At 50.1% G+C, this 26220-nt stretch overlaps 1 protein-coding gene across 1 annotated transcript in view; it reads right to left on the bottom strand.

The window, feature by feature from the left end:
- Window positions 1–365: 365 nt before the first annotated feature.
- atp8a2 (ATPase phospholipid transporting 8A2) overlaps window positions 366–26220 on the bottom strand; it is a 40480-nt gene continuing 14625 nt past the window's right edge. Inside the window, exons 8-38 of the mRNA XM_029248694.1 lie at window positions 25818–25891; window positions 25447–25516; window positions 25174–25301; window positions 24922–25033; window positions 24221–24389; window positions 23948–24075; window positions 22447–22524; window positions 22214–22302; window positions 21906–21950; window positions 21568–21643; window positions 21347–21452; window positions 21085–21167; window positions 20931–20980; window positions 20735–20804; window positions 19937–20021; window positions 19098–19237; window positions 18646–18784; window positions 18080–18144; window positions 14013–14185; window positions 10874–11057; window positions 10294–10404; window positions 9172–9246; window positions 8640–8762; window positions 8052–8130; window positions 6605–6666; window positions 6121–6177; window positions 5572–5679; window positions 3959–4047; window positions 3222–3326; window positions 1597–1688; window positions 366–1472 (exon numbers count right to left, since the gene is read on the bottom strand). Of these exons, the coding sequence (XP_029104527.1) occupies window positions 1378–1472; window positions 1597–1688; window positions 3222–3326; window positions 3959–4047; window positions 5572–5679; window positions 6121–6177; window positions 6605–6666; window positions 8052–8130; window positions 8640–8762; window positions 9172–9246; window positions 10294–10404; window positions 10874–11057; window positions 14013–14185; window positions 18080–18144; window positions 18646–18784; window positions 19098–19237; window positions 19937–20021; window positions 20735–20804; window positions 20931–20980; window positions 21085–21167; window positions 21347–21452; window positions 21568–21643; window positions 21906–21950; window positions 22214–22302; window positions 22447–22524; window positions 23948–24075; window positions 24221–24389; window positions 24922–25033; window positions 25174–25301; window positions 25447–25516; window positions 25818–25891 (3060 nt within the window). The 3' untranslated portion in view covers window positions 366–1377. The remainder of the gene's footprint in view (window positions 1473–1596; window positions 1689–3221; window positions 3327–3958; window positions 4048–5571; window positions 5680–6120; window positions 6178–6604; window positions 6667–8051; window positions 8131–8639; window positions 8763–9171; window positions 9247–10293; window positions 10405–10873; window positions 11058–14012; window positions 14186–18079; window positions 18145–18645; window positions 18785–19097; window positions 19238–19936; window positions 20022–20734; window positions 20805–20930; window positions 20981–21084; window positions 21168–21346; window positions 21453–21567; window positions 21644–21905; window positions 21951–22213; window positions 22303–22446; window positions 22525–23947; window positions 24076–24220; window positions 24390–24921; window positions 25034–25173; window positions 25302–25446; window positions 25517–25817; window positions 25892–26220) is intronic.

Below are 26220 nucleotides of genomic sequence, written 5' to 3'. Positions count from 1 at the left end.
GCTACAACCATCTTATTTCTCATCATCTTTCAACAACACACCGATTAATGTCTTTTATTATTATGTTTCTTAGCCTATTTTACTTGGCGACACACTAAACAGTCTGCTCTTACACACACTTTTCAACCAGCTGTTTGTCAGCACCCTGCACCTTCCGTTATATCAATGGCGGACACATTGCACTCATTGCGCTCATTACTCGTACGGCTACTCTTACAAAGCATGCAGCACCGGCTCTTGGACCATCTGTCGAACCTCATTTCCACGAGCCATGATTTGTGCACATGAAACTGTGTGTGCGTGCACGGCCACGCTGGGTGCGTGATTCTGGTTTGCACGGGGAACAAACACGAGTCACAAGGAACACAGAACACAATTCCATTTTATTGAGCAGGTTAAAGAGAGCAGGAGATCTACAAGGGGTGTGGCCACACAGGAGGGGTGTGGCCACACTAGGGGGCGTGGCTACATGCTCTTCTCCGTTGCACATGGAGTCAGCAGGAGATTAGGAAGCGGCAAAAAAAACGTGTCACAACAGAGACATGGAGGGCAGCATGTGGAAGGTAGACGTGCGAGAGGAGGCACATCTGGGGGGTCCTGGCGACTGCATGTCCTGCACAACAGAGCAACGCAGGACTGACTGCCCACAGCTACACACAGCTGTCCTGGCTTCCACTCAGAAAGACTTCCTGTGTTCTTTGGCAGGCTGACAGGGAAGCACGGTGGCGTTAAGAGCGAGTGGGGGGTGGAGGGTGGGGGCGGGTGCTGTTCGCTGATGGAGGGAACTGGTGTGGAACATGGCAGCGTGCCCACCCCTCCACACACCCCATGGAAGGAATTCCTTCCAGGCCTGTGTATGCCCCTGCCACCCCACCCCCACCGTCACCACGGCGATGAGTGATGCGTTAAACCTCTGGCTCAGGAGAGTGAGAAGTGAGAGCACCAGCAAGGCGACTGCAGACAGTGTCTTCCACACACACACGCACGCACGCATTCAGCTTTTCCCCAATGAAAACCAACAGTCACACAGACAAGTACACACTACTGCGTGTCCAACGGGAGACAAGCTACAACACAGACCCTCAGTCTAGTCGTGAGCTCAGGTCTGGGTGGTCTCCGTGACGACAGAGAAACGGAGAGAGGCAGACAGATGCTGTTGGAGGACCAGGCCCCTCCATGCCTCCTCCAGCCAGTGTGCCTAGCATGCCATGCCCAGTGCGCCAAGGTCAACTGCATGTAACATAAGAGTTCTGGTAAGGCCACTGCAGCGAGTGTCACCGGCTCGCATTGTGTCCCTGACACGGCGCCGACCCGAAGCCGATACGCCCCAGCAGTCGTAGATCCTGCTGCAGAGGGGCGGAGCCTGTGGGGGTCGAGCTACACGTGAGCGCGTTGGCGGGTGGTGTCGTAAGAACGCACCACCTGGGATTGTGACACTACCCCGTGCTCCTCTTGGGAGAAAGCATAGCCATCTGCAGGATGGAGAGACAGAAAGAGAGGGAGACAGTGGGGAGGGGCGAGAGAGAGCGCACTTGTGAACCACGCCGGAGCGACACCATGACACCACACGATGTTCACGGGGTCAGGAATACTCACGTGATACGGTCTGCTGCACAGAGTTTGAGCGCACAAGATTGGAGGGCGTTTTCCTAAAGACACGAGTCAGCAAGTGGGCACGCTCATTCAAGCTTCATGGGACGAAGACAAAGACAAAAAAAAACAAAAAACAAACAAACATGACTCATAAATAGGTGAGTTACGCTGCGCACACATTCACTGACTGACACGTAACAGATCGCGAACCCGATCCAGACACGACTTGACCACACAAGCCATCATTCCACCGAGGAACTCTAGCAAACACAGTGCTCTGGTACCCTTCAATTACTGTCACTGGAAAACAAGGTAAAAAGTTTGTCATGTGTGCAGTGAGCTGGGGGTGCGACAAATCCACCCCATCTGCACAAAGAAGGCTGTGTGTGTGTGTGTGTGTGTGTGTGTGTGTCTGGGGTGGGGTGCAATGAGGAAGGCTCTGTACACGTTCGCTTGCCGCCATCGCATACGACTGTTTTTACTGGAAATGCCTCTTCCGGTACGATAATACAAAGGAGGTGTGAGCTCATCACTCCTCAGACAACTGCTATTGTCCACATTTTGCGTGAGACTGCCGCCGAGGCCCTTCGTTCCTCTAGAGGTGTGTGCGCTCCGGCGAACGGGAAAGGTGTGTACGCGGGTGCAATGTATTGGGGATGAAGAGTAACGAAGTGAAATATACGTGAGGATGATCACAGTCGTGAGTCGGGCTCTCGGCCCTGTGCTCCGGAAGCCCTCGCGCTCGTGGTCCAAGAAGGACGTTCCCCTCAATAGAAGGCGGTAACCGTTTCCACAAGTCCGCAGGGTTCCTCGCCGCACTTGGCGCTTGGTAGCTTCCCGTTAGCCGACAAACTGCACCGTCTCCTTCTGCGAACTCCTCCTCCTTCTACGGAAAACTCCCAATTCTTTGCAGAGCTCCACCCTTTCATTTCTTCGCTTCTTCATCGCTCTGCTCCAGACTGCCGGCCCCCCCAGGCGAGGGGGGTGCTCTACGCCCTCACTTCTTTGGAAGTGCCTACATGACAACCACCATGGCTACCGCAGCACAGCTACACAGAGGGTCTACATGCTACTGCACACGGCACCACAGCAATCCTCACTGCTTACAGGCATGCAACTGTGTCCTCGATAAGGCGATCTGAGAGAGAGGCGGAGCCAAAGAAAGAGGGAAAAGTCGGAGGGGAAGAAAAGAAAGCGACACATGAGAACTCCAACCGGGATGCAGTATGTTGGGACAGAGGACCACGGCAAGCAGCACAGGTGGGCAAACCCAGGCAGGGGTACCTGTCCGGCAGCCTATAGATCTAAGTGTGGAAGACCACGCCCCTTTTCCTGCGGATGGTGCAATGATGTCATTTCAGGATGTGAAAGAATCACGGTGCTACTACAATACCCCAGTGTAACCCCAAAAGCAGGAGCTGCACACAGACACTCGGTGAGCCAGTGGACTGAAATGGAGACACAGCGAAACATGAGGCAGCGCCCGTTATCGCTTCTTATCGGAGTAAACATAAAGTAAAAGTCATTTAAACGGCAGTGTGCATCTGACAGCAGTGTTATGACAGGGTACGGTAAACATACCGCAGACTCTGCAGAAGATCATCACGGGGCCCTGCGCTCTGACCTACCTCCGGCCGCTGGCGTCTCTCAGCACGGCCGCCCCGGGGTCCACGGCTCGAGCCTCCAGCTCCTGCACTTCCTCCAACAAAGTCTTGCGTAACGTACGGCGCCCACTGTGTGCAGGACCATCACTTCCGTTAGCATAAACAGCGAAGGTGTGGCTACAAGAATCTACACATGAACACGTCACCGGATGTGCGTATGAGTGTGATCCAGTACACCCGTGCGTGAGATTAAAGGTATGTCGCACATTGCATCTACAGGTGTGTATATGAGTTGTCTGCTTGTATGAGTCAAGTTCATCGGCACGTTAAAAATAAATACAAACTAGGCAATAAATACACAGCGACTATAAAGTACATTCACATCTATTCATTAAGCCGAGGCTTTTCCCCAAACGGACTTACAATGTTAACCTATTTACGATTACTTTACCACTTATACACCTGGGTAGTTTCTCCAGGAGAAATTTCGGGTAAGTACTTTACCCAAGGGTACTACAACTGGAAGTGAGATTCGGGTCCAAAGGTAGCAGCTGTAATCGCTATGCTAAGAAGTATTTGGTAAGTAAGTAAAATATGAAGCGTCTGCTAAATGAATAAACGTATACAGACACGGCTATTTTATGATTGTATATAAATGCGTATGTCAGTATGTGTGTATATGCATCTATATTGTACGTGTATATATTTCACATACATGCATAAATATATACTGTATATGTGCGTATAAATGTATGACTCACGCATTCCAGGCCACGTCCTTCAGCAGACACACCAGTGGAATCAGAATCAGCCCGAGCCAAAAGCTCCAGCACTGCATTACCCTTCCGGCCTACAAAAGGTCACACAAACATCACGCTAACTTATGACAAACACTCCTCGGACAAACAACACCTGTAATAGCAGCCTGCCTGCAGCTGCACTCACTGACCTCTGACCTTTGGTCACGCTGCCCTTCTGCCAGGCGGCATCACACTCAAGGGCTTAACTACAACACCGGGGATCTTTCAAGATGGTGTTTGGCACATGAATCCTGTGCTGCTCTTTACTCCTCTGCTTTAATGTGGCTACAGAAGAGCAGAGCAAGTCCAGGTGGGCAGAGCCGCTCACCCCGGACCCTCACCCTGACGCTAACTGCTCCTCTTGGCTCCACTTTGTGGGGAACCTACTGCGTGATGTGTGTCAGTGACTGCAGAGAGCAAAGGAAGGGGGTCAAAGGGGAGAAAAGTGTTTTTCCGGGAGGAACCTCAGGTTTCCATTAAGCTGCTCAGTAACTAAGTAAAAAGCCTGGGGCTATAAGCTGTCTGCTCACCTTCAGAGGTGCCACACCGAGCACCTAGTGGATGTTGAGGGCTGTAAGTCAGTGTGTGTGTGTGTGTGTGTGTGTGTGTGTGTGTGTGTGTGTGTGTGTGTGTGTGTGTGTGTGTGCGTGCGCGCGTGTGTGAAGGTGTGGTCAGTGTACTTTACACCCGCACACACATACATACACACACAGAAACCATTACACACTTATTACAGACACCGATCACTGACAAGATGGACAAATATACGAAATCAGCTATACATCCGTCTAGCTCTCCCACAATGCACTGCTTTCCCCACTTTGCACTTGGGCTCCATTTTTCAAGCCCCACTGCCACACCGAATCTTCATGAAGTGAGACAGAGAGCGCAGCAGAGATAAAAGATGGGAGGGAAGCAGAAGGGGAGCAGAAAATCAAGTGGGGGGCACCAGGAGCAGAGCGGGTGCAGGGCAGGCAGAGCTCGCCGGTGGGTGAGGACTCTGCATTCCAGTCGGCCCCCAGCAGCTGCTCGGTTATTTGAGCACATTCCTGATTGCTGACACAAATTGAATTAATGGGGTGAGCGGGCCCCGTCCCCCGTCCCCCGTCCCCCTACCCCCCGCCCCTCTACCCCGTGCCCCTCTGCTCCCTGCTTAACAGTCAGGAAAAAGCAATTAACCCCCCATCGCACCACCTTTCCCGAGTCTGCGGAAAAGAAAAAAGTGGAAAAGAAACGTCGCTGTCCATTAAGGGTGTCTGGCGTCTTGAGATCCATCCCCCACCACGCGCCCTGACCCTCACGCTGCCACCCCTGCAGAAGGACTGTAAACGCCTAAGACTTGGGTGGCTGGACAGCAGGTGCAGGAGGCTAAGGAGCAGGCTGTGCCGTGCATAAATCTCATTGGGCTGCGCTGTGACCGACTGACAGGGGACTATAGGGCAAAGCAGCAGGACTGGAAGAGCAAAACAAAGCATCAGTCCCTGTCACCATCTCCTACCTGCAGAGCAGCAACACGCTCACCCTGGCCAGTTCCAACACGCACATGACAAACCTGGGGTGCACAGGAGACTTACCTGTCCCAGCATATCTGGAGCAATGGGGATGGAGGGCCAGATGGCAGAGTAAACAGCAAAAAAGAGAATCCACAGGATCATGCTGCCCCAAACGGCCAGGTGGCTGAACTGCAAGAGAGACGTGGACAGGTGTCACTCTGCTCTGGGAGCAATAAACGGGATTTGACCCCTCAACCTGTAAGTCGACACCGCAGGGATTCCTCGGACCCTCTGCTGCATTAACGGGGGGCCTGCGTAGGGACAGCTGAACAGATGAGGTGGCCTCCGAGCCTCCCACCCCTGAGGAATGTGCCCCCCATGGCTGTTTCCTAGTTGCCGCAGTGTCATCTTACATTTTACAATAGGAGACAGAAAGCTGCTCTCATACTGTCAGTTTGAATGTTGGGGCAGAAACAGCTGAGCTGGGTGAAGACATGTAGGTACTGCCCTAGTGACAGGGTGAAAAGCGTAAAGTAGCACTTCACGTGGTACGAAAACCAGCCCACAAAGCAACTAGACCAGTGGGTGCGGGGTCAGAGTTCAAAGTTCAACGTGGAGGACTGTATTTACTCTTGTCCAAGCAGTGGTCTCCATTCCGGCCTTCAGACACACAGTGACCACCACATACTGCGGAAGAGAAGAGATATTTCATGGCACCACGAAACACGGTACAGTACGTTTGCAGGGTCCACACCATTACACAGATACCGAGTCACAGACTGGTTGAACGGAGCACTCCCCAGGGGAGCACGCTTCTGATATCCCTCAGAACAACCAACACGTGGCCACGTGGTCAACACATTCTACGCACACTCGGAGCGCTGCACACGCCTCCCTGCCACCTCCACACACTCACTCATCATGTTTTCGCAGGATCCGTAGCGTCTCCACTGAACCGTGTGGCAGCGTGGGCCACTGTGACTCTGCGTGGCTCACGCTTCAACCATACATAGTAGAGGCTACGTTACCACGGTCGGCTGAAGCTGAGAGCACATCGCTATGGATTACCGTATTACCGTGATTGGCTACGGACGTTCCTACAGAGCATGCTCACCGTGTAGACGATGTTGCCCACGAACAGGTAGTCTACGCTGTGGCCGCTACCGAACACATTGTCTGAAAAACAAGCGATGGGAGTCAAATACCAGCGGTCAGCAGTAACTGCAAGTCCAGTGTCCGCACCACAGCTGGGTGCTCTCTCTCTGAGTCAAAGCTGTTTATCGAATTATGACTGATACAGTCAGCACATAATGGAAATATATTTATGTATTTTAACATATACATAGCCTTAAGTAGTAACAGTAATACTAAAAAAACAAATATTCAGGCTTCCCTTGATTTAGAAACTCTCTTCAGACAAAATTTTGATGTAACAGAGCTTGGCTTCTGATACCCAATTGTTGATTTACTAAACAGAAGTCAGTATAACAAAATTCCCCTGAAGAGTATCCAAAGAAAACGTGAAAGTGAAGTTGAAGTGCAGTAATGTACTTCATTTGGCGCTAGTGTACCATCAGCTGTTCCCTGTTGGTCTCCTGTCTCGTGTTTGCTTTATTTCCATGCCTTTGTGCAGTGTCAGTGCAAGAATGACTGCCAAGCATCCACCCTCCTTCACCCACAACAACTCACAATCAACTGTTCTCTTCACTCATTGTTGTCTGCACCCATGTTTAAACATCTGAATGACTGAATGTTCATTTATTTCTGCTGGATACATGGAAAACTATTAGTTTCTGAAATGTACTGCCTAGAAACAGACACTTTCAATTACCTCATTAACTGTATGATTATCATTAAATGTTTTATATTGTACTGAAATAAGTACAATAAAATGCACTTCTGTTCACTCGGGAGTTGTGCGTGGCTTTAGAGAAAAGCATCTGCTAAATGAATAAATATAAATGTTATGAGGGATTATTACAGAGAATTTGCACACTGGGAAACACTGCACTGAGTGACTGTCCAGGGAGAGACTACATTGGGAATCAGAAGTTAGTTCAGCAAAGGATTATTAGTTAAGGTTTTGATCTAAGCGACACTACTGTGTTTAAATATCCCACTAAATAGCACAAAAAGAGGACAGGATGTCACAGTAAAGGAGCCGGACTGATTAACAGAGGTTAAACTGTGTGAGATCAGGTGACACAGGTCCCGGCTGCTGGGGTCGGGTGACATGATTTAGAGACAGAAATAATTGTTCCGCTGCTGCGTCTCTTCAGATGAAGAACATGAGCTGGTCTCTTTTTTTCCCTCTTGGGGGAAAGAGCTCAAATATTTGGGTTGAGTTGTGCCTGTGGGCTGAGATCTGAAGTTTCTGTGTGTTTGAATATGTGTTTGTGTGTGTGAGATGGAGAGAGAGGAAGAAAACCTCCATTTGCTCCAAGTGTGTATGTGTGTTTCTAGGTGTGGGAACATCAGAGAACGTTTGCATGCGCGTCAGTGAGCGCCGCCTGTATTGTGGGCGGGTGGACCTTTTGCTGTGTGATGAACGAGGTGGTTACCGTGCTCCAGAACTTTAAGTGGAAACCAGAAGAGAATTACGGAGTGGATCAGAGCATTGATACAGTGACCCCAAAACACCTGGTGGAGAGAGAGAGACAGAGAGAGAGAGAAGGGACGAGGGGTGTGATTTCTGCCAAAACATACACAGCCCACACAAAAATGGCTACTGCAGCAGTGCCACCCCCAGATGAATGACTTCCTTATTCTGCCTCTCTGAATCTCATTACAGTTGCCATGGCAACTCTACAGACTCCCTCCCACCTTGTTTACTCAACGCAGAGAAACATGTGCACATAATATCCCGGCATTAATCATCAATCGCAGATTCCGCTGAGCCAATCGTTAATACCAGGCAGCACATGTCAGTCACAGTTCTGGCTACCACAATTTTCAAGGGGAAACAAGTGTGTGTACTTGTATGTCTGAGGGAGTGTATTCACTTGTAAGTGAGCAGGAGAAAAAGAGACATGCAGTTTGGGATATGTGTCTGCATGAAAGACATCCCATCATCTTAATGTTGAAGCCATTACCATTGTAGGTGATGTGGTGTGTGTGTGTGTGTGTGAGAGACACAGCGAGATCCCCACCTTAGTGTTGAAGCCGTCTGCATTCTGGGTGATGCGATAGAGCTGCGGGAAGCGCAACATGTTCTGCTGGCTGCAGGGTCGGTCAAATATCCCCAGAGTGAAGGGAGGCAGCGCTGTGAAAATCTGATGCATACACGCACACAGACATACACACACATGCGCAGACACACACACACAGATGTGCACACATACAAGACAGACAGAGAGAGAGGAATGGAAAAAGACAGAAAGAAATGAAAGCCTGTTGCATGCTGGGGGATGAACATCTACACTGATTTGCCTGTACTAGAGAGGACACAGACACAGACACACACACACACACACACACACACTGGATCCATCAGTCACACATCTCCACACAAAGGTGTTTGCTGTACTTGTAAGTGATGCCAAATAAGAGGAACACAAATAGAAGACTTGTCACAGAGGGCACAGTCTGAGGGAGGAAGAGGAAGGTCCAGGATGGAGGAAGGGGGGGGCTGAGAGAGGTGCTCTTACTGCTGCTACCCAAACGGGAGCCCTGCACTCTTACCACGTTATACAGGCCAATGCACCAGCGTTCAAACAGGATCTGCCCAGAGAAGCCGTTGACAAATGCAAACCACAGCTGCAGCGGGGGGGGGGGGGGGGATACAGAGAGAGAGAGAGAGAGAGAGAGAGATGGGGTCATTTTTGGGAGCTATGTGGTGTGTGTAACATGCTGGGGGTCCTTGAGTTCTTCTTCTGCACATTCAGTCACTCCTGACCTCTGCCCTCTGCCCCCTGATAACTGCCCTGCTGCCAGCTAATCCTCCACCAGCAGGAAGAGGTCAAAGGTCCCAGGCAGAAGCGCAGAAGAGGGGGGTGTACTCCGGTGTGCGGTAAGACACACACGCTCACGTGTACTGAACACATGCATTTACACACAGTCCTGCCTGAATGGGGCAAGGAGGAGCACCGACTGACACGTCTCATGCACCTGTTCAGATATTTTAAGGGGGAGGCCTCCGGTTCCAGTGCCCCCCGCCCCACTGTCAGACCAAATAAGGAGAACAGGGTCAAGGGTCAAAGGTGAACAGCATGACACACTTCCAACAGAATTAGGCAGACATGACGAGGGCCCCAGTGTGTGGTTGTGAGTACCCTGGGGAGCACAGCTGGAGGTTTACACCAATTTATTCATGTTGCTGAGATCCTCATCCACAGTGAGCACCGCAGTAAAAATGTCCCAAACAGTTCAAACCAAAAAACAACACGCACACTTTTCACACAAAATGATGCATTAACTTGCAGTTATGTTATTAGTGTGAAGGATCTAATTGACTGGTGTGTGTAGTGCTGAAGAGCCTCTCTTGCTCCGCCCAGACGGCTGCAGTATACACAGCTCTTTAGCATGTGTGTGTGTGTGTCTGTCTGTCTGTCTTTGTTGTCTTAGCCATAGGCATATATGAAAATGAATGTGTTCATTGCAGAAGAGGCTCTTGTTATTGTACGCATCACTGTTTGTGTACCATGGTGAGTCAATGTAAACGCGCCTCTGTGTTCACACGTGTTTTCGTTAATGCCTGAATGTTGCAGCAAGGCCCTGTGCGGGAGTGTGAATGATGTGCTGATAGTGGGAACAGCGCAGCTCTTGCACACACTGCGCACACAGAGAGTGGAGGCAGGGCTTTACCTCAATGATGTACAGCACCACGTTTTTGTAGAAGCAGTAGAGGATACACTTTGTGACCCGCGTGTAGCTCCATGATCCGTGGACCAGCAGCAGCTTCTCTAGGTAGGAAAACTGTCCGTGACAAAACACACACAGACACTGTGAGAAGCACAGAGAACGACAGCAAGAGATGGAAATGGTGCGAGGAACACGGAGAGAAGTGTTACGAAGCACCAAAAAGTGGACGAGAATCAGAAAAAAATACACACTGAGTGTAACACAAGGAAAAAGACAGAGGGAGTGCAATTGTTAGGTGCACAGAGACACACACATACACACACACACACAGTGGCAGTATTTCAAGAACTATATAATCACATCCACATGCTAAGAAAGGACAGAAAAAGTGAAAGTGTGAGAGATACACACACACACAAAGGAACAAAACAGAAGGGAGACAAACAGAAAGAAATGAAACACAGAAGGAAACGTGGAGGACTAAGACTTGAGAGCCTGAAAACACACACAGGTGTTCGTTGGCAGTATATGGCTATGACTGTGTGTGTGTGTGTTTGTCTGCAGCAGTGTGTGTGCCCCGCACCTGGGCAATGGAGTAGTCGGAGGAATTTGTCGCCTGCATTCCCTCGTTGCCACTAATTCCCACGCCTACATGTGCCGTCTGGATCATGCCCACGTCGTTAGCCCCGTCGCCGATCGCCAGGGTAATGGCGTTCACGTGCGTCTTCACCATGTCCACGATCTCCGACTTCTGTAACGGAGACACCCTGACGGGTCGCACAGGGGTTACTGCCTCATGTCCGCTTCTTCGCCTTTGTTGTCCTCTTGCTGGCCGCTCTACTGCAAAGCATTGTGGGAAAACCCTAGACAGAAGGGCAGCGATGCTTCATTGCAGCACTAATCTTTACTCACTTAATGTACTGAACGCTGCTCACTGACCCCCACTGATGGCGTCCATCAAAATGCAGAACACACACGGAGCACAGTGTTCCAGGGAGTTTACTACGCTCTTTTGTCTTGTTTTACTGAAGCGTGAACACACACACACACAAACACACACCATGCCTTGAGCCAAGGCTCAGGTCGTCCAACATCCATATTTCATTAGCACCTAAGTTATCAGCGGGGAGTGCGTGGGCGCTGGAAACTGGAAACTGGAAACTGGAAACTGGCTCAGAGGTGCGCAGTCACATGAGCCAAAATGGCTCCGGTGGGACGGGAATGAAGAGGAACAGAAAACTAATCCTTGTTAACACCCAGGATTTAGCGCCTCTGTAAAATGACTCATGTTTGCACTCTAGTTTTTTAAGAGAAAAAATACTCTATTGTCCCAAACCGGTTTCTGTCTCCTGCGAGAACAAAGAGGAGGAAGCCCGATGATTAAGTGGAACCTTCATCGGCGGGGGGGTGGGGGGGTTACTCTGCATGGGAAACTCCAGACTCCGTGTGACGAAAAATCGCTCTGCGCACAGATTGTCCATCGATAGAAGTCGTAATTTAGTGGATTACCGGGAGCGGGGCTGCCATGAGATGTCAGTCTTCCAAAGGGCGGCGGAGAAGCAGCCGTGTGTGTGTGAGCAGGACCTACTGGAGCGAAAACTTTACAGAGAACAGAGCAACTACGTGGGAGAGCACAGGAGGGCCCGAAAACATTAATAAATAAACAAGAGAAAGGAGAAGGGGAAATCCAGCAGCGCCGGTGGCCTCTTGCCCCGCTCTGAGCCCAGCTTGTTGGGTTGAGACGGGAAGAGCGCGGAGAAGGAGGAGGCCCCGGCGGGACGCGTTCGCCATCCCACGTGGAGCACTGGGCTCTGGGCCCAAGGAGACAAGAGCAAGACATGATACGCAGAGGCAGAAGCGCGGTAGGGAACAGAATGCCCGGGTCGGCCGAGGAGGACAGCACTAGGCAGGACCATCGCGGGAGGACCAAAGCGCCATGAAAAACAGATCTGCTCAGAGAGCTCAGATGTTGCTCAAACTAATGAACACCATCGTTTGGGGCTGCGAGCCCAGTGTGAACAGGGCCTTGGCCTTGGCTCCGCAGCTGACAGTCCAGCTCTGGGTGGTCCAGCTCATGGGGGGGGGCATTAGGCCCTGTCTCTGATAGCAGATCCAGCTTTGGCGCTGACGCCTCCTCGTACCCGTGGGGACTGGGCGCCGAGCAGGTGGGCAGGAGACCAAGCATCTGTCTCTAGGGGAAGCTTGGCTCTTGTCCCCCACAACAGTTGAGGAGCGATGAGTGCTGCAGCTCCAGCCTCCCACTGTTCCACATTCAGGACACAGCAACAGGCCCTGCCCTGCTACACAGCACACACACTTTCCTTTAGCTCCTCTTCCACTGTACACCACTTCTCATTTACATTTTTCACCAAAGCAACTTGTGAAGGTACTTACAGTGATTGACCCATTTACAGAGCTGGGTGATTTTACTAGAGCAATTCAGAGTAAGTACCTTGATCAAAAGGTACTACGGCTAGAGGTGGGATTTGAACCTGTGATCTCTTAGGCCAAAGACATCAGCAGCTCTAACCACTACACTAGCAGCTGTCCCCACCTCTCCTCATCCTAGCTGTGCTCACGCTTCCTCCTCCAGCTCACAACACCCTTTGTGCTGTACACCCCACAGCACTCGCACCGCAGCTTCTCGCAGCCGTGTCCCCGCCTCCCCTCGCCCCAGCGTCCCAACCCGTGTAGGTGGTGCGGTGTTGTGTGCGAACGAGCTTTGGACTTGGGTGTAAGGAGGCCGCAAAGCGAGCCGATGCTTCGGCACCTCCACACGCTAACACACACGCTAACACACAGACACACACGCACGTCCGCACTCGAGACAAAGAAAATGAGCCGAGGGACAGGGGGAGCTGCAAAGAAAAACACACTTTGTCATGGAATGTGAGTCCAGAATGAGGCCTTCTGGGTCCCTAAGTGCCTCTGTAAACAGAGCAGCTGCAGAGCCACCCGCACCTCCGACCTGCCCAACCCCCCCCCCCGCTCAGGGCCACAGATGCCTTACAAGGGTCCGAGGAGACCCCGTGCTCTGGATCTCGCTTCTACACAGGAAGTGTGCTGCTGAGAACCAATTACCCCCAGCAAACACACCCCAGGCACAAACACGCAGGCAGCCGTTCTGCCAGCAGAATGTTCTGGAAGGACTGTGTAGCCGAGCCATTCAATGGACTGCTCTTATAAGAAAGGTATTCTGAAAAAGTCCAACAAAAAAACACATTCAATCAATTTCCCTCATACTGTCCTATGGTTCCCCCCCCAACCCCCCCACTCCTCCGCTTCGGCCCCATTCAGCTGCACCAGGAGGCCGATTACTTTACCGCTGCTGCATGACATGATGTGGTTCCTACTGTTAGACAGTGTTCATTAGTGTAATCATTGCATGCTGTTCACCTTGAGGGCATCAGGGCATCTGTGTGCCCATGTGTGCATGAAAGTGTGGTTTTGTGTGTGTGTGTGTGTGTGTGTGTGTGTGTGTGTGTGTGTGTGTACCTCCACAAGTGTATGGAGGTGTACAAAGCTATACAGAGATGTACAGAGCTGTACAGAGGTGGGCTCTGACTACACAGCATGTCTGCACTACTGGCTTCAGGAAGCTCACTGTGTGCATACGTGTGTACAGCACAGCTGGATTTGAGGTAGAGCTGAGAATAAGGCACAGGTGTGTTCCCACGGAAGGGAAGCACAGGTGTGCACACGTGAGGTGTCTGGGTTTGTACCTGCAGCAGATGACAGCTTTACAGGACAGCGCCAGGTCAAGGAAGGACTGACGCACATCGAAGGACAGCGCGTACTTGAGCGTTTGCCCATCGATGATGAGGGCCAGCTCATTCTCCTGGCCCAGAGAGTCGCCCAGAGAGGCGCAGTGCGCAGTCAGAGTGGCACGTGTCGCCTGCAGGGGGAGACAGAGAGATAGAGGGGTTGGAGGGAACTTGCAGCACACACACACACACACACACACACACACACACACACACACACACAAAAACACACACTCTCACGCACACACAGAGGAATGGACAAAAAATAATACTCAGAGGTACACATAAATGGACAGTCACACACCCAAGTTGCTCACTGCTGCGATTACTTTCCTGCCCAGGGCAGCGTTACTCTTTGTTTGGCTCTTACACTTTGTTCTCTCGTAGCCCGGTCTCTGAGGAGTGTGTGTTCGCTGAGCAACGGAGCATGTAGAGGAGAGGTGAGCACAAGGGAGGGTGTTATCAGTGCAGTCCAAGAATCCCTGTAACATCTGATCCACATCAGCCCAGACCCCGGTGGGGGGGTGGGGGGGTGGCGGCGGCGAGGTGCTCACTCTGCTGCTCAAAGTGTGTTTCTCCCACCCCCGGTGGCATACACACCCAACAGGTTCGAGGTCACAGCCATTCTGCTATTGGGGAGATGCCCCTGTAGCAGGGAGGGGAGCACTGGGCTGTATCGCAATAATGGAGGGCTGGGGGTACGGGGGTACGGCGGTGTGGGGGTGTGGGGGGTGAGGCTCTCCGCTCCTGTGTTTGCTTTAAACTCCCTGCTGTCCTGGTGCAGCTAATGGAGAAAACAAACATCCCGTTTCAACTAATCAGATGCACATGCCAGAAAGGGCACGCACACACACACACACACACACACACGCACGCACGCACGCACGCACAAACCCACGCACATGCATACACACCCACATGCACGCACACACACACAGACACACAGCAGAGGGCTGTTAGTGTTCATGCCACTTGGTTGCTAATGGGCCAGAGGGCAGGAAAGTAACGGAGGAATTTGTACCGCGGTGTTTCTGCACAGACCACACAGGCTGCGTGTTGGACTGCTGAATGATTGCAGCCACTGCTACTGGTATCTGAGTCTAAATACACAGAAGGGTGTGTTGCTAAGGACACACACCAACCAGAGCGAAATGTAAGGGACCACTGTGACTGGCTCTTTTACTGACTATGTAGAGCACCGTCCCATCCAAGGTGTGTGTGATGACTGTGTGTGCGATGACTGTGAGGTGTGGAGGTCCCAGCTCTCCCAGGAAAGACCCTTCAGCTTACAGTGCGAGCTGCTCGACTGCCCACTGAGGTCACCGCGGTAACGACCCTGAGCTTGTGGCTGGCGAGATCGCCAGCTGTCCCCCTCCACCCCCCACCAAACACACAGCTTGTCGTGCCACGACGGCGCCCCCAGCAAAGGCCTCAGCTCCTGCTTTTCCAGCCGGTTTTACCTTTTTTTCTTGTACATTTGTAAACCCCAGTTCCTGTTTGAGCTGAAGCGAAACAGACAGAGTAACTGTATCCAGAGCAATTAAACACGGTATAATACTGTGATCGCACTGAGCAGGAACAACGTGTGTAGCACCAGTGTTGCTGTGTCCAGGAGTGTTATTTGCTCTTTTATGTTAATAAAACGAACATGTTATGGGGAAGCGTAGGCAGGATAGTGACACCAGTGCTCCGTTTCCCTCACACACACGCAGAACACACAGGCTGCTCGCTGACTACATTCCTGTGCCTTAACCGCACCGCTGGCCCCCTGCGGCTGCTAACTATCCAATATGCCGTTGTAGCAGCAGTACTCGCCGAGAGCCCGGCCACCTCTCCCTGAGCACTGTGTGTGTGCGTGTGGGTGTGTGTGTGTGTGAGCCGCTCACACCAGCATTCAGGAGATGGGAGCACTAGCGCCCCCTGTCTGACAGCGTTCACACAGAGTTTAAGAATCTCAGCCAAAGATGACAAGCGTTGGCAGGCAACCCACACACGCACACAGACACAGAGAGACACACACACACACGTTAACAGACAGAAACTCCAGAGATTTCTTATTTCTACATACTACATATTTCCCTGTCAAAAAATAACAGATCAGTGGAATGGGAAAAAAATTGCTTTAAACTAAATGATATTTGCAGAAAGATCTGTTTTGGCTGCTGGCAGAAACTCTCTCTCTCACACACACACACAGACACACACACAGACACAGACGCACGCACACACACGGACACACGGACACCTTCCCCCTGAGCTACACAGCCATATATGAGCACACATACAAATAGACACCGGTTCAGAAAGACAGTGTCACAGACTGAGAGAAACACACACACACAAACACACACAGACACATACATTGAGAATTGTGAGAAGGAGTGCTCTGCGCAAGAACATTCTTCAGCCGTCGAGTGTTCGACCTTATCGGGTTTATATTTAGAGACTATTTTTAGTGTGAATCGCAGCCCTTCACATGTGACACTGTACAGTTCACACTATGGATTGTGTTACAGGGGAATCTGCATCCATAGCCAGTGCATGTGTGCATGTGTGCATGTGTGTATGTGTGTGTGTGTGTGTGAGAGAGAGAGAGAGAGAGAGAGAGAGAGAGAGAGAGAGAGAGTGAGAGACAGAATGTACAGCCTGTGTGTGTTTGGAGCCGTTGGAGACAGCGAGGGACATGTGTGAGCAGGTTGATTAATGAGGGCAGCGCTGTGTGTGTTTGTGTTAGGACTAGAAAGAGGGCGGGACTGGTGCTGGGGACTCTGGGTAAAATGAAGGCAGTGGCGCATGGCTGCAGAGAGCTGTTATCGCTCCACATCTGAACGGCAGTAAGGGCGCGGGGGCTGGGCGAAGGCACGGCCGCGGTCCGACTGGGGGTCCCGGTGGCGCCGGGGAGGGTGATTGATGTGTGAGCTGCATCAGATAGGAGTGTGAAAGATGTTCTTGTCACAGCACAGCCGGGGGACACGGGACAGGCAGCCATGTTTACCCAGGAGGCCCTGCTTTCCAGGCCAGGAATTTGTTTTGACGAGAAACAACACTTGTAAGGGGTCAGATTTCACACGTGTGCGCACCCACACACACAGGCAGAGATAGATGGCTGTGCACATGCACACTGAAAATATGGTTAAACATTCACACACCAGCACATGCACAAAGAGAGGTGCTTCCAGACAGACACATGAACTTTGTGGGGGGTGGAAGGACACCGGTGGATGGATGGATGGATGGATGGATGGATGGATGGATGGATGGATGGATGGGGACCGAGGGACACCTCATTGGTGCAGCACTTCCGAGTGTCTCCCATAGCTGTTTGTTCACTGGAGTGTGAAGTGTTTCATGCAGCAAGGTGTCAAAAACACACTGCTTCACTGAACACTCGAACCCTGTGTCCTGTACAATAAGGGCACGAACACATAACATGACGTTTGGCCGTGCGAAGCACACAACTCGCAGATTTGCAGTAAAGATAAAGATATCTTTACTTTTTCTGTGCGCAGCTGTTGGGAATCACACATTGCGACAAAGCTGATGTCCTGAGTTTACCGCGGTACGGAGCACAAACTAGCCTCTGACTTCACATGCAGCCCAGAAACAGGGAAAAAAATTCTTTCAGCAAAAATTTCTGTCCAAATCATGAATTGCTGTATTTTGAAAAACACTCAAGGAGACAGAAGCAGCAGACAGAGTGTGACGAGAACTCACAGCGCCAGGGAAACACACAGAAATGGGGGGGGGGGCACAAACGCAGTAAACTATGGACACTGGGTAGGGGAAGGAGATTCACGTTGGGGGTTTTGTGTCATTTCTTTTCTCACGTTTCTCTGCCACTCCACCTCTCATGTTTTCCCACACGGAAACATCCTTCGCTCACGAGGAACCAACGGCGCCCAATCCGGGAGCACAGCCGTACTCGGTTCTCAGCCCAAGTCACTCACTCACACTGCTCTGGCCCTCTCCCCGCCTTCTGTCCCCACACGCTTACTGCAGTGCAAAGGTGTAAAGGCGGTACTCACATCGAGGGAGTCCTCATTGACGATGATGAGCGACATGCCATGTGACACCAAGCGACAGGAGTACCCTGAAGGCAGAGCGCAAGGTCAACAATGCATCCATGTGATGTACATCTCAACAAGCGACACACACGTGCGTGACTACTTGCGATTCACGCTTCATCGACCGGACAACTCAGGGGGTCCAGCCACGTGACTGACCAGTTATCCCAATGCATCTCATGTTTGTAACATTTTTAAAATCGTTTTGGCACGAGAGTAATCGTGGTATATGTAAATAAAATGTTTTATTTAAAAAAAGGCAGCAAAATGCCATGAAATGGCACAGTGTTTTCGATACACAACAATAAAGTATTTTTAAGTTTATAAACATTTCATAAATGTAAATTATTTCAGATTTTGAAATGACGAGACTTAACAATTTATGCTCCACTTTGCCGATTTTGCTTTTAATTGTGAGGAATGTACCCAATCAAGTGCGATACATTAGAGTGCGTCGTCCCAGCAGCTGGAGAGCTGAGGTTCGCTTAAACAAGGAAGAGCTTTGCCTGTGTGCATGACGAGCTCACCGATGTTGATGGCCGTCTCCTGCTTGTCTCCGGTGAGCACCCAGATGCGGATCTGGGCCTTCATCAGAGTGGCTATGGTCTCGGGGACTCCGGTCTGCAGACGGTCCTCTATCGCTGTGGCCCCAAGCAGCAGCAGGTTCTTAGAGAAGGACACGGAGAGGTGGCTGCACACGCTGGTGTGGAGCCACACACCCACAGGGCTACATACACACACACACACACACGAAGGAACACGTGCACAGGAACAAATTGTTTTGCAAACATCTCGGCACGCGGAGCCATCACTGTGGGAAGCATACGAAGAGCAGCACTTTGTCCCGCACCCTTCCTGCAGTAATTCTCCTCACCAGTTACTCTCTTTCAGCTGCACCGTACAGGACTTCTAAAGCAGAGGAAAGATGAAAATACGAGTAAACGGGAATGATGCCAATGGCCAGCCGGGGCAGAGTTACCTTCTCTATCTGCTCGTAGCACTCCTCCAGCTTTTGTGGCCGGTCCTTGAGAACCGTGCTGGTCTGACTGTACACTGTGAGCCACGACTGGTACTCCTCTTCCTCGAGGTCCACGTATGCAAAGCACAGAGTTCTCAGACCTGCAGGTGGAAAGGAGATGGAGAAAGTGACGCTGCGCTCTGAGAAAGGAGTGTGTCTGCAAGAGACAAACTGCGTGGAGCCCGTCCTCCTCCTGCGTCACAGCACCAATATTGGACGAGGAGGGTCCCGTCGTGTGGCGCCCTCGTCGCTGCGTCCTTTTGTATCCTCTCTGAAAACCATTCTGAATCCATACCGACGGTGGTCTTTGGAAATGCTTCACTTCAGCAAAACACTTCCTTACCAAATGTGCATTTATGGTGAAATATTTTTACGTTACTAAAACTTTTATGCAAGCAAATCACTTCAAATACTGCAGTAAAGTGTTTTGTGTAACAATCTGAGTTCTGTGTCACCAATTTTTATCTATTTTTTTCTCACTTCTGGAAAGTACAGTATCATTTACAAACTTTATACAAAATTTTGGCATGATGGCTCTTGTCTTTTGGACACACATACATATTACATATAACATATAGTTATTGTTGTCTTATTCTAAAGCAAAAACAACTGCGACAAACTTTCTGAAACCATAAAAAAGAGGTCAGTCTCAAGGACGTTAAACACATGAACTTTGAGAAACATCATGTCACTCAAGAGTGTGCAGTTCAGAGCACTTCGCTCTGCTTGTCTTCTGCATTCTAGTGAGGAACCGTGTTTTACGTCTTTTTGTGCAGCCTTTACCGACATATCTCACCCACCTTCTGTGGCAAACTGCTCCAGGTGTGACACAGTGATCTCTTTGTACTGTGAGTCTGGAGACAGGCGTTCAAAAATCACATTGTCCTGAAGTCAGACGGTACAACATAAAGAAACACACAACCATCAGTAAGTCCCAGCATCACCAGTGTGAACATGTTTACGTTTATCCCACAGTATTATTATGTTGTATTTCGCCGATACCTTTATCCAAGGTTACATACAATATTGGAAACGCTAAACATCCTACAACGATTTAGCCAGCTGTATGGCACCATGTAACATACTCCTTACCCTCACATTTAGCTTTTCTCCAAAGCAACTTACACCTTCATCTACCTACAACTATTTAATCATTTATATAGATGGGTAATTTTCATGATGCAGTTTAGGGTAAGTACCTTGCTCAAGGGTACTACAGCTGCAGGTGAGAATTGAACCTGTGGCCTTTGGGTGCAAAGCTAGCAGCTCGAACCACTATACTACCAGCTGCCCTTCACCTGCCCACTCACCAATCTACATACAAAGGCATTTTAGCATCACCAATCCACCTGAAACACATTTTTGGACTGTGGAAACCAGAGCACCCAGGGGAGCACAGTATAAATACGCAAACCCCACACAGACTGAGCTGTGATCCATCTTACGTTCAGTCAGGCAGCGCAGGCACTGTGAGACACCAACACTACACTACGATCCAACAACCCACTGGAGAAGGATGTTGTTGTTGGGCTGTTGTTCTGTTTTTGTCCTCTTGAATTGTGTACAGTCAGTTGTAAACAGCAGAGGCCACAACTCACCGCCCCCTTGCAATACAGCCGCAGCTTCCCTGTTGGCGTTCTCACAATCACAGACATACGCTTCCGATTGCTAAAGAAACAAGGAGATCACAAGGGACACACATCCTGAAATAATAGCAAACACATAATAAATTATATAGATGGCACAAAGTCCTAAAACAAGGTAACTGAAGATACATTCACATGTGGTTGTTACCTGGAAAATTCCAGCACATTGAGCAGCTCGTAGCTCTGCTCCTTTCCCCGCTGAAACACAGAAGCACATAAATGGCATAAGAAATTTGCTAAGAGACATCCTCAGTAGGCCTGGGATGGACAACGTGGGCTGAGGCTTTTGAAGGGGCACTCACCGTATCAATGATGACAGAGTGCGGTGTCCTTGCAGTGAAGATGAAGCCCAGACTCTTGGCCCCTTTCACCAGTGCACCTTCATCTGAGGGCCAATAAGAGAAAGCGTCTGCTCATCGTTGACAGAGACACAACTACACACACACTGGGACAGTCTCCACAATTTATGACAAACTCCAGCAAGTGTTTTTGTTTGGTTCAAACTCAGGTACGGAAGGTGCTGGTGACTCAGACCCAGGTGCAATACTTCTGACCATTTCTGACCTGGAGATGAAGCCTGGTAGACAATCTGGTCTTCGTTGCGCTCCGGAACAACAGTATGGCAGACGGCCATCATAGTTAGAAATTCACATATCTGGGGTGATGTGGGCTGCAAAGGAACGAGACAGAGAAAAGCAGATGGTCAGCGGAGAAGGGAGAGGAGAAGTACAGCAGATCATGAAAGAGCTCCTCGTATGTCACCACTGAGGGGAACGGGAACGTACGTGGTTCTTCTCTATGTTCTGGATTAGTGTCGGGTCGTCGAAATCTGCAGAGTTGTGGCTGCTGGAAGGGAGGTGGCTGACAGACAGACAAAGACAAGGGCTCTTAGACGCAGATAAACAGTCTTCAGCAACCAGACACAGACATCTTGGAACCAGGGACAGACAAGCAAAAGGTGCTGAGGCTGACAGTGAATCAAGAGACTCACATGATCCCAGCTGTGACTCATACAACTGGTCAAGTTCTTTCCTCCACAAAATCTATGAGGACTGACTACAGGAAGACAGCCTCTGGGTAGACATGCATTGGGATGATGGACACCAAGACGACTGACACTTACCTGAAGTCCTCCATGGAGCGCTCACAGTCCTGGTCCGGAAAGTGCCTTCAAAGATACACACACACATCACTACACAAGTAGATCAGATCAGTGCACACACAAGGAGACACATGCAAAGTGGATGCTATATGTTCTTTTTGTGCCCTATGTGGCTCTGAGCAACAATGACAAACACCATATATGAGATTCTAATTAAATCTCTCAATGGGATTATGTGTTACTACATACAGTAAGTGAGGAAGAGCCTCCAAAAACAATGGGATACAGATGTAGAGAAACAGAGCTTTTGTATATGGGTGTCCACCCACCCGTAGGTAATGCCAGCAATAGTGCACTTCTTGAAGTGCATGACGTTGCATGTGAGGGTCCCCGTTTTGTCCGAGAAAAGGTACTTCACCTGAAAGAAAGTGAAGCGATCCTTTCACATCTCTCCTTACTTGTCAAGGTTACCATGACAGATCATGTCAGAGAAAGCACACATGATGCTCCCACACGACAGCTGTTGAACTCCTGACCCTTGACTGGCCAGTCCATTTTTCACCTGACCCAGCTCCTCGTTCAGATTGGACGTTCGCGCCATGGCGGGAGTGTCTGTTTCTGCATAGTACATCTCCGTATCCTGTGAAGAAGGGCAGAGGGACAACGAAAAGCATGAAGGAAAAAGGAAGACCCAGAGGAAGAGTGGGAAGTACAGACAGAGAGAGGAACAGACATACAGTATAAACAATGGGGCAGAGGGACAGACAGACATATAAACAAGCAGAGACAAAGACATAAATACACAAACAGGGTACAGAAATGCATAAAAACAGTGGAGCAGAAGTGAAAACACAAGCAGGAGGAGCTTCACAGAGAGACAATGGCCGAAAGGGTGAACCCACGATAGTTCTCATAACACAGCGTCCGTCTACATCGACAACACGGGTGTCTCTGTCCAGAGAGCACATCTTTATGAGGGACCCCTCTCTGCCTTTCCACACCCTGTTCACACCACTGCTGTGTGGGAAACAGCACTGCAGGAAAAGGGATGGTTTCCCCCCCACACACACTGAATTAATGTATAGCAGTGTACCGTACGCAGTGTTTGCAGTGTGTCTATGTTCAGCACTTGTCCCCCCACCCCTGTAAGATGGGATCTGTGTCATCATCATCATGCTTATTTGCACATCACTATCTGATCTACTGTAAATGTGTGTACAGTTACCTATTTATGTACTACTTATATACCTACAAGGGGGGGCGCGGTGGCGCAGTGGGTTGGACCAAGGCCTGCTCTTCGGTGGGTTTGGGGTTCGAGTCCCGTTTGGGGTGCCTTGCGATGGACTGGCGTCCCGTCCTGGGTGTGTCCCCTCCCCTCTGGCCTTACGCCCTGTGTTGCCGGGTTAGGCTCCCCGCGACCCCGTATGGGACAAGCGGTTCAGAAAATGTGTGTGTGTGTGTGTGTGTGTGTGTGTGTGTATATATACCTACACCTATATACTGTACCTATATACTTTATACCTGTACCACTTTGGTTTTACACCAGCTGCTAGTTCATTTCCACTCAGCTGCCCTTCCCTTGCTGTTCAGTGCTGTTCTGTGATGTTGTGCTCTGTCAAGCGTGAGCGGTATTTCGTTCTCTTTTACATCTATATATGTGGAATGACAACAAAGTGAAGGTGGAGCTCTGAAAGCTGAAGTGGGGTATCAAACAAAAGGCCTCGCAAAGCCAAATTCTAGTGACTCCAGCTGTGTAGTCTCTACGTTAACACTCACTTTAAAGCACAATATCTTAAATGCAAAACTCATCCGACTTTAACAAAAGTTGATAGATAGATAGATAGATAGATAGATAGATAGATAGATAGATAGATAGATAGATAGATAGATAGATAGATAGACATGCAAGCTGAAAAGAAAAAGTTTTCTGCTTCTTAAGAAAGGATGATGTTAGGGAAAAGTTACACTTCCAGCAGAGACTGTCACCAAGGCTATTTGCGAGGAGGTAAAGCTGTTGTGAGGACATGGTCTGTGTGTCCTCTCTCAAATCTGAAGACACGCACCCAGTTGATGAAGAGAGCCTGAGTGAAGCGAACAACCTCCAGAGTGACCAGCAGGCTGATGGGGATCAGGTTGTTGTAGAGGATGATGAAGGTCAACAGGTTGTACCAGAAGTTAGTGGAGATGTCACCTGGAGAACAACAGATGCACAGGTGGATATGTGCATGGCTCTAGGTGTGTGTCCAGCTTGGTCTCACTCAGTGCCGTGCATGCATCTGTAAGGCAGGGAGTGTGTGTATGCATGTGTGTGCAGTTCTATGAGTGAACAAACTCACCCGCTCGCGACAGGTACCAGCAGGCTTCATCGGTGTGCTGTTTGTTCCATATGGCAGCACCCACTGAGCTCACCAACGCCATCACCAGGAGGATGCCGAATAGCACCAGGATCTGCACGTTGGTCACACGCTCTACATTGGATCTCTTCAAAGGGGCTTTCGTTGAGTTCTGGAGGAGGGAGAATGCAACTTAGAGCCAGTGCACAAACAAGGGCTTCCCTGGGGCGGCCAGCGTGTCAAACTGGCCATTTGTTCTCATGATGGTCCCTGGTTTCACGGCTCAGTTCGTATTTGTTTCACTATGTTGTTAAAGGGGCCATGTCCCCGGTGGGTGTGCCTGACTTGTTAACCAAGCCATTGTTCTAGAGACCTGCTGTCCTCACGCCTTGGTCCTGTCCCACCCCAGGAGCCACCTCCATCCCACGCTAGGTTTTCCCGAGGAGTGAGAAACAACAAGACCGCAAAAAATAAAGAACAAAATGCATAAGAATCAGAATGACAACGATGAGAGTTGGGAGCTTCCTTTGGATGGGATATAGAGCAGAAATGATCAGATTGATTCATTTAACTGATGCTTTTCTCCAAAGGAACTCACAACATTAGGCTACCGACAGTCGTTTACATCATAATGGATATGACAAATATTGTGCTTTGTACAATCATGGCCTGAGCTCTGACTCCACTTGTTCATGGTGACATACCTGCATGAGCTTGGAGTCATGTCCTGTGTAGACTACAATTCCCACAACCCACTGGGTGTTCCTGAGCTGTGCACCTCGCAGCAGCACCTGGTCTGGGCCCAAGGGAGCTGGACTGAAAGAGACAGAACCTCCAGGTTAGAGAGGGACACAGAGGTACACAGTAAGGTCTCCATGAGTTTAAGTGTAGACATGAGCAGAGGAGGATGCAGTGGTCCATGTGGACAAGCTCAAAGAACGGGGCGAGTGTTGTACTTTTGGTTGTCCAGCCGTAAGGTGCCAGTGAAGTCGTACAGGTGACGATTTGGACCCTCACACTCCAGCCTCCCCGACAAGCCCATCAGTTCCTCAGTGGACTGCAGATTTGCAGTGAGGGGCAGGCCCTGCAATGCACACATCAACATGCACGGAGGATGTGAGGGACAGGCGCGCGCACACACACACACACACACACACACACACACACACACACACACACACCCTCATGCACAGACCCACAGGAGCACATGGTGAAGTGACGGGGCTCACTTGTCTGATTTTAAGGTTGGTCTCTCCATCCAGATTCGAAGTCTCAATGTAGCACATTGCCTGTGGTTCACTGTGGAGGGAGAATGGATCACACTCAGTGCACTGAGAAAGCAACACTGACAAAAGTGATCCAACAATGCCAGAAACACTCTCTCTCGCACACACACACACACACACACACACACACAGGTGTGCATGCATTCAGGACACAATAATGCTTTTCATAAATCTAGTAACACGTTCACTAATCAGCGCACAGAGACAAACAGAGGAGACACAGACTGATGCACACTGACACACACTGACAGACATCGATGCAAATTCTCACAATCACACCACATGATGGCATGGCACACGGAGCAGAGCCTTACCTGGAGGACACTATGACCATGTCTGCAGGGAGGTGCTGACCATTGGTCACCTTCACCATGTCTCCTACTGCCACCTAATAGGGATGACAACAGGATTCAACTTGAAATATAAACATATAAACTGGCTGAATGAGGAATATAATGGAGGATCAAACTTGTAAAGGATGCACGGCACTCCTCATGTATCAGCTGGTTCATGCCAGAGCGCTCCGCTGTCCGCAGACCTCCACACTGAGAGAGTGGTCCCCTGTCCACACACCTTGCCTCAAATAGAGTAGAGGACCAGGGACATAAGCAGGACAGCGGGGTGATCGTGAGAAAAGCACTTCAGCACACTGACACCCACCACTGCTCCACACATCCACCTCAAAGTTGCTCCAAAGAAAGCCTTGGAGGCCCAGTG

This window comes from Scleropages formosus, chromosome 24, assembly GCF_900964775.1.
Source record: "Scleropages formosus chromosome 24, fSclFor1.1, whole genome shotgun sequence".
Classification (NCBI taxonomy): domain Eukaryota; kingdom Metazoa; phylum Chordata; class Actinopteri; order Osteoglossiformes; family Osteoglossidae; genus Scleropages; species Scleropages formosus.
This window is presented reverse-complemented; position numbering and strand designations above follow the sequence as displayed.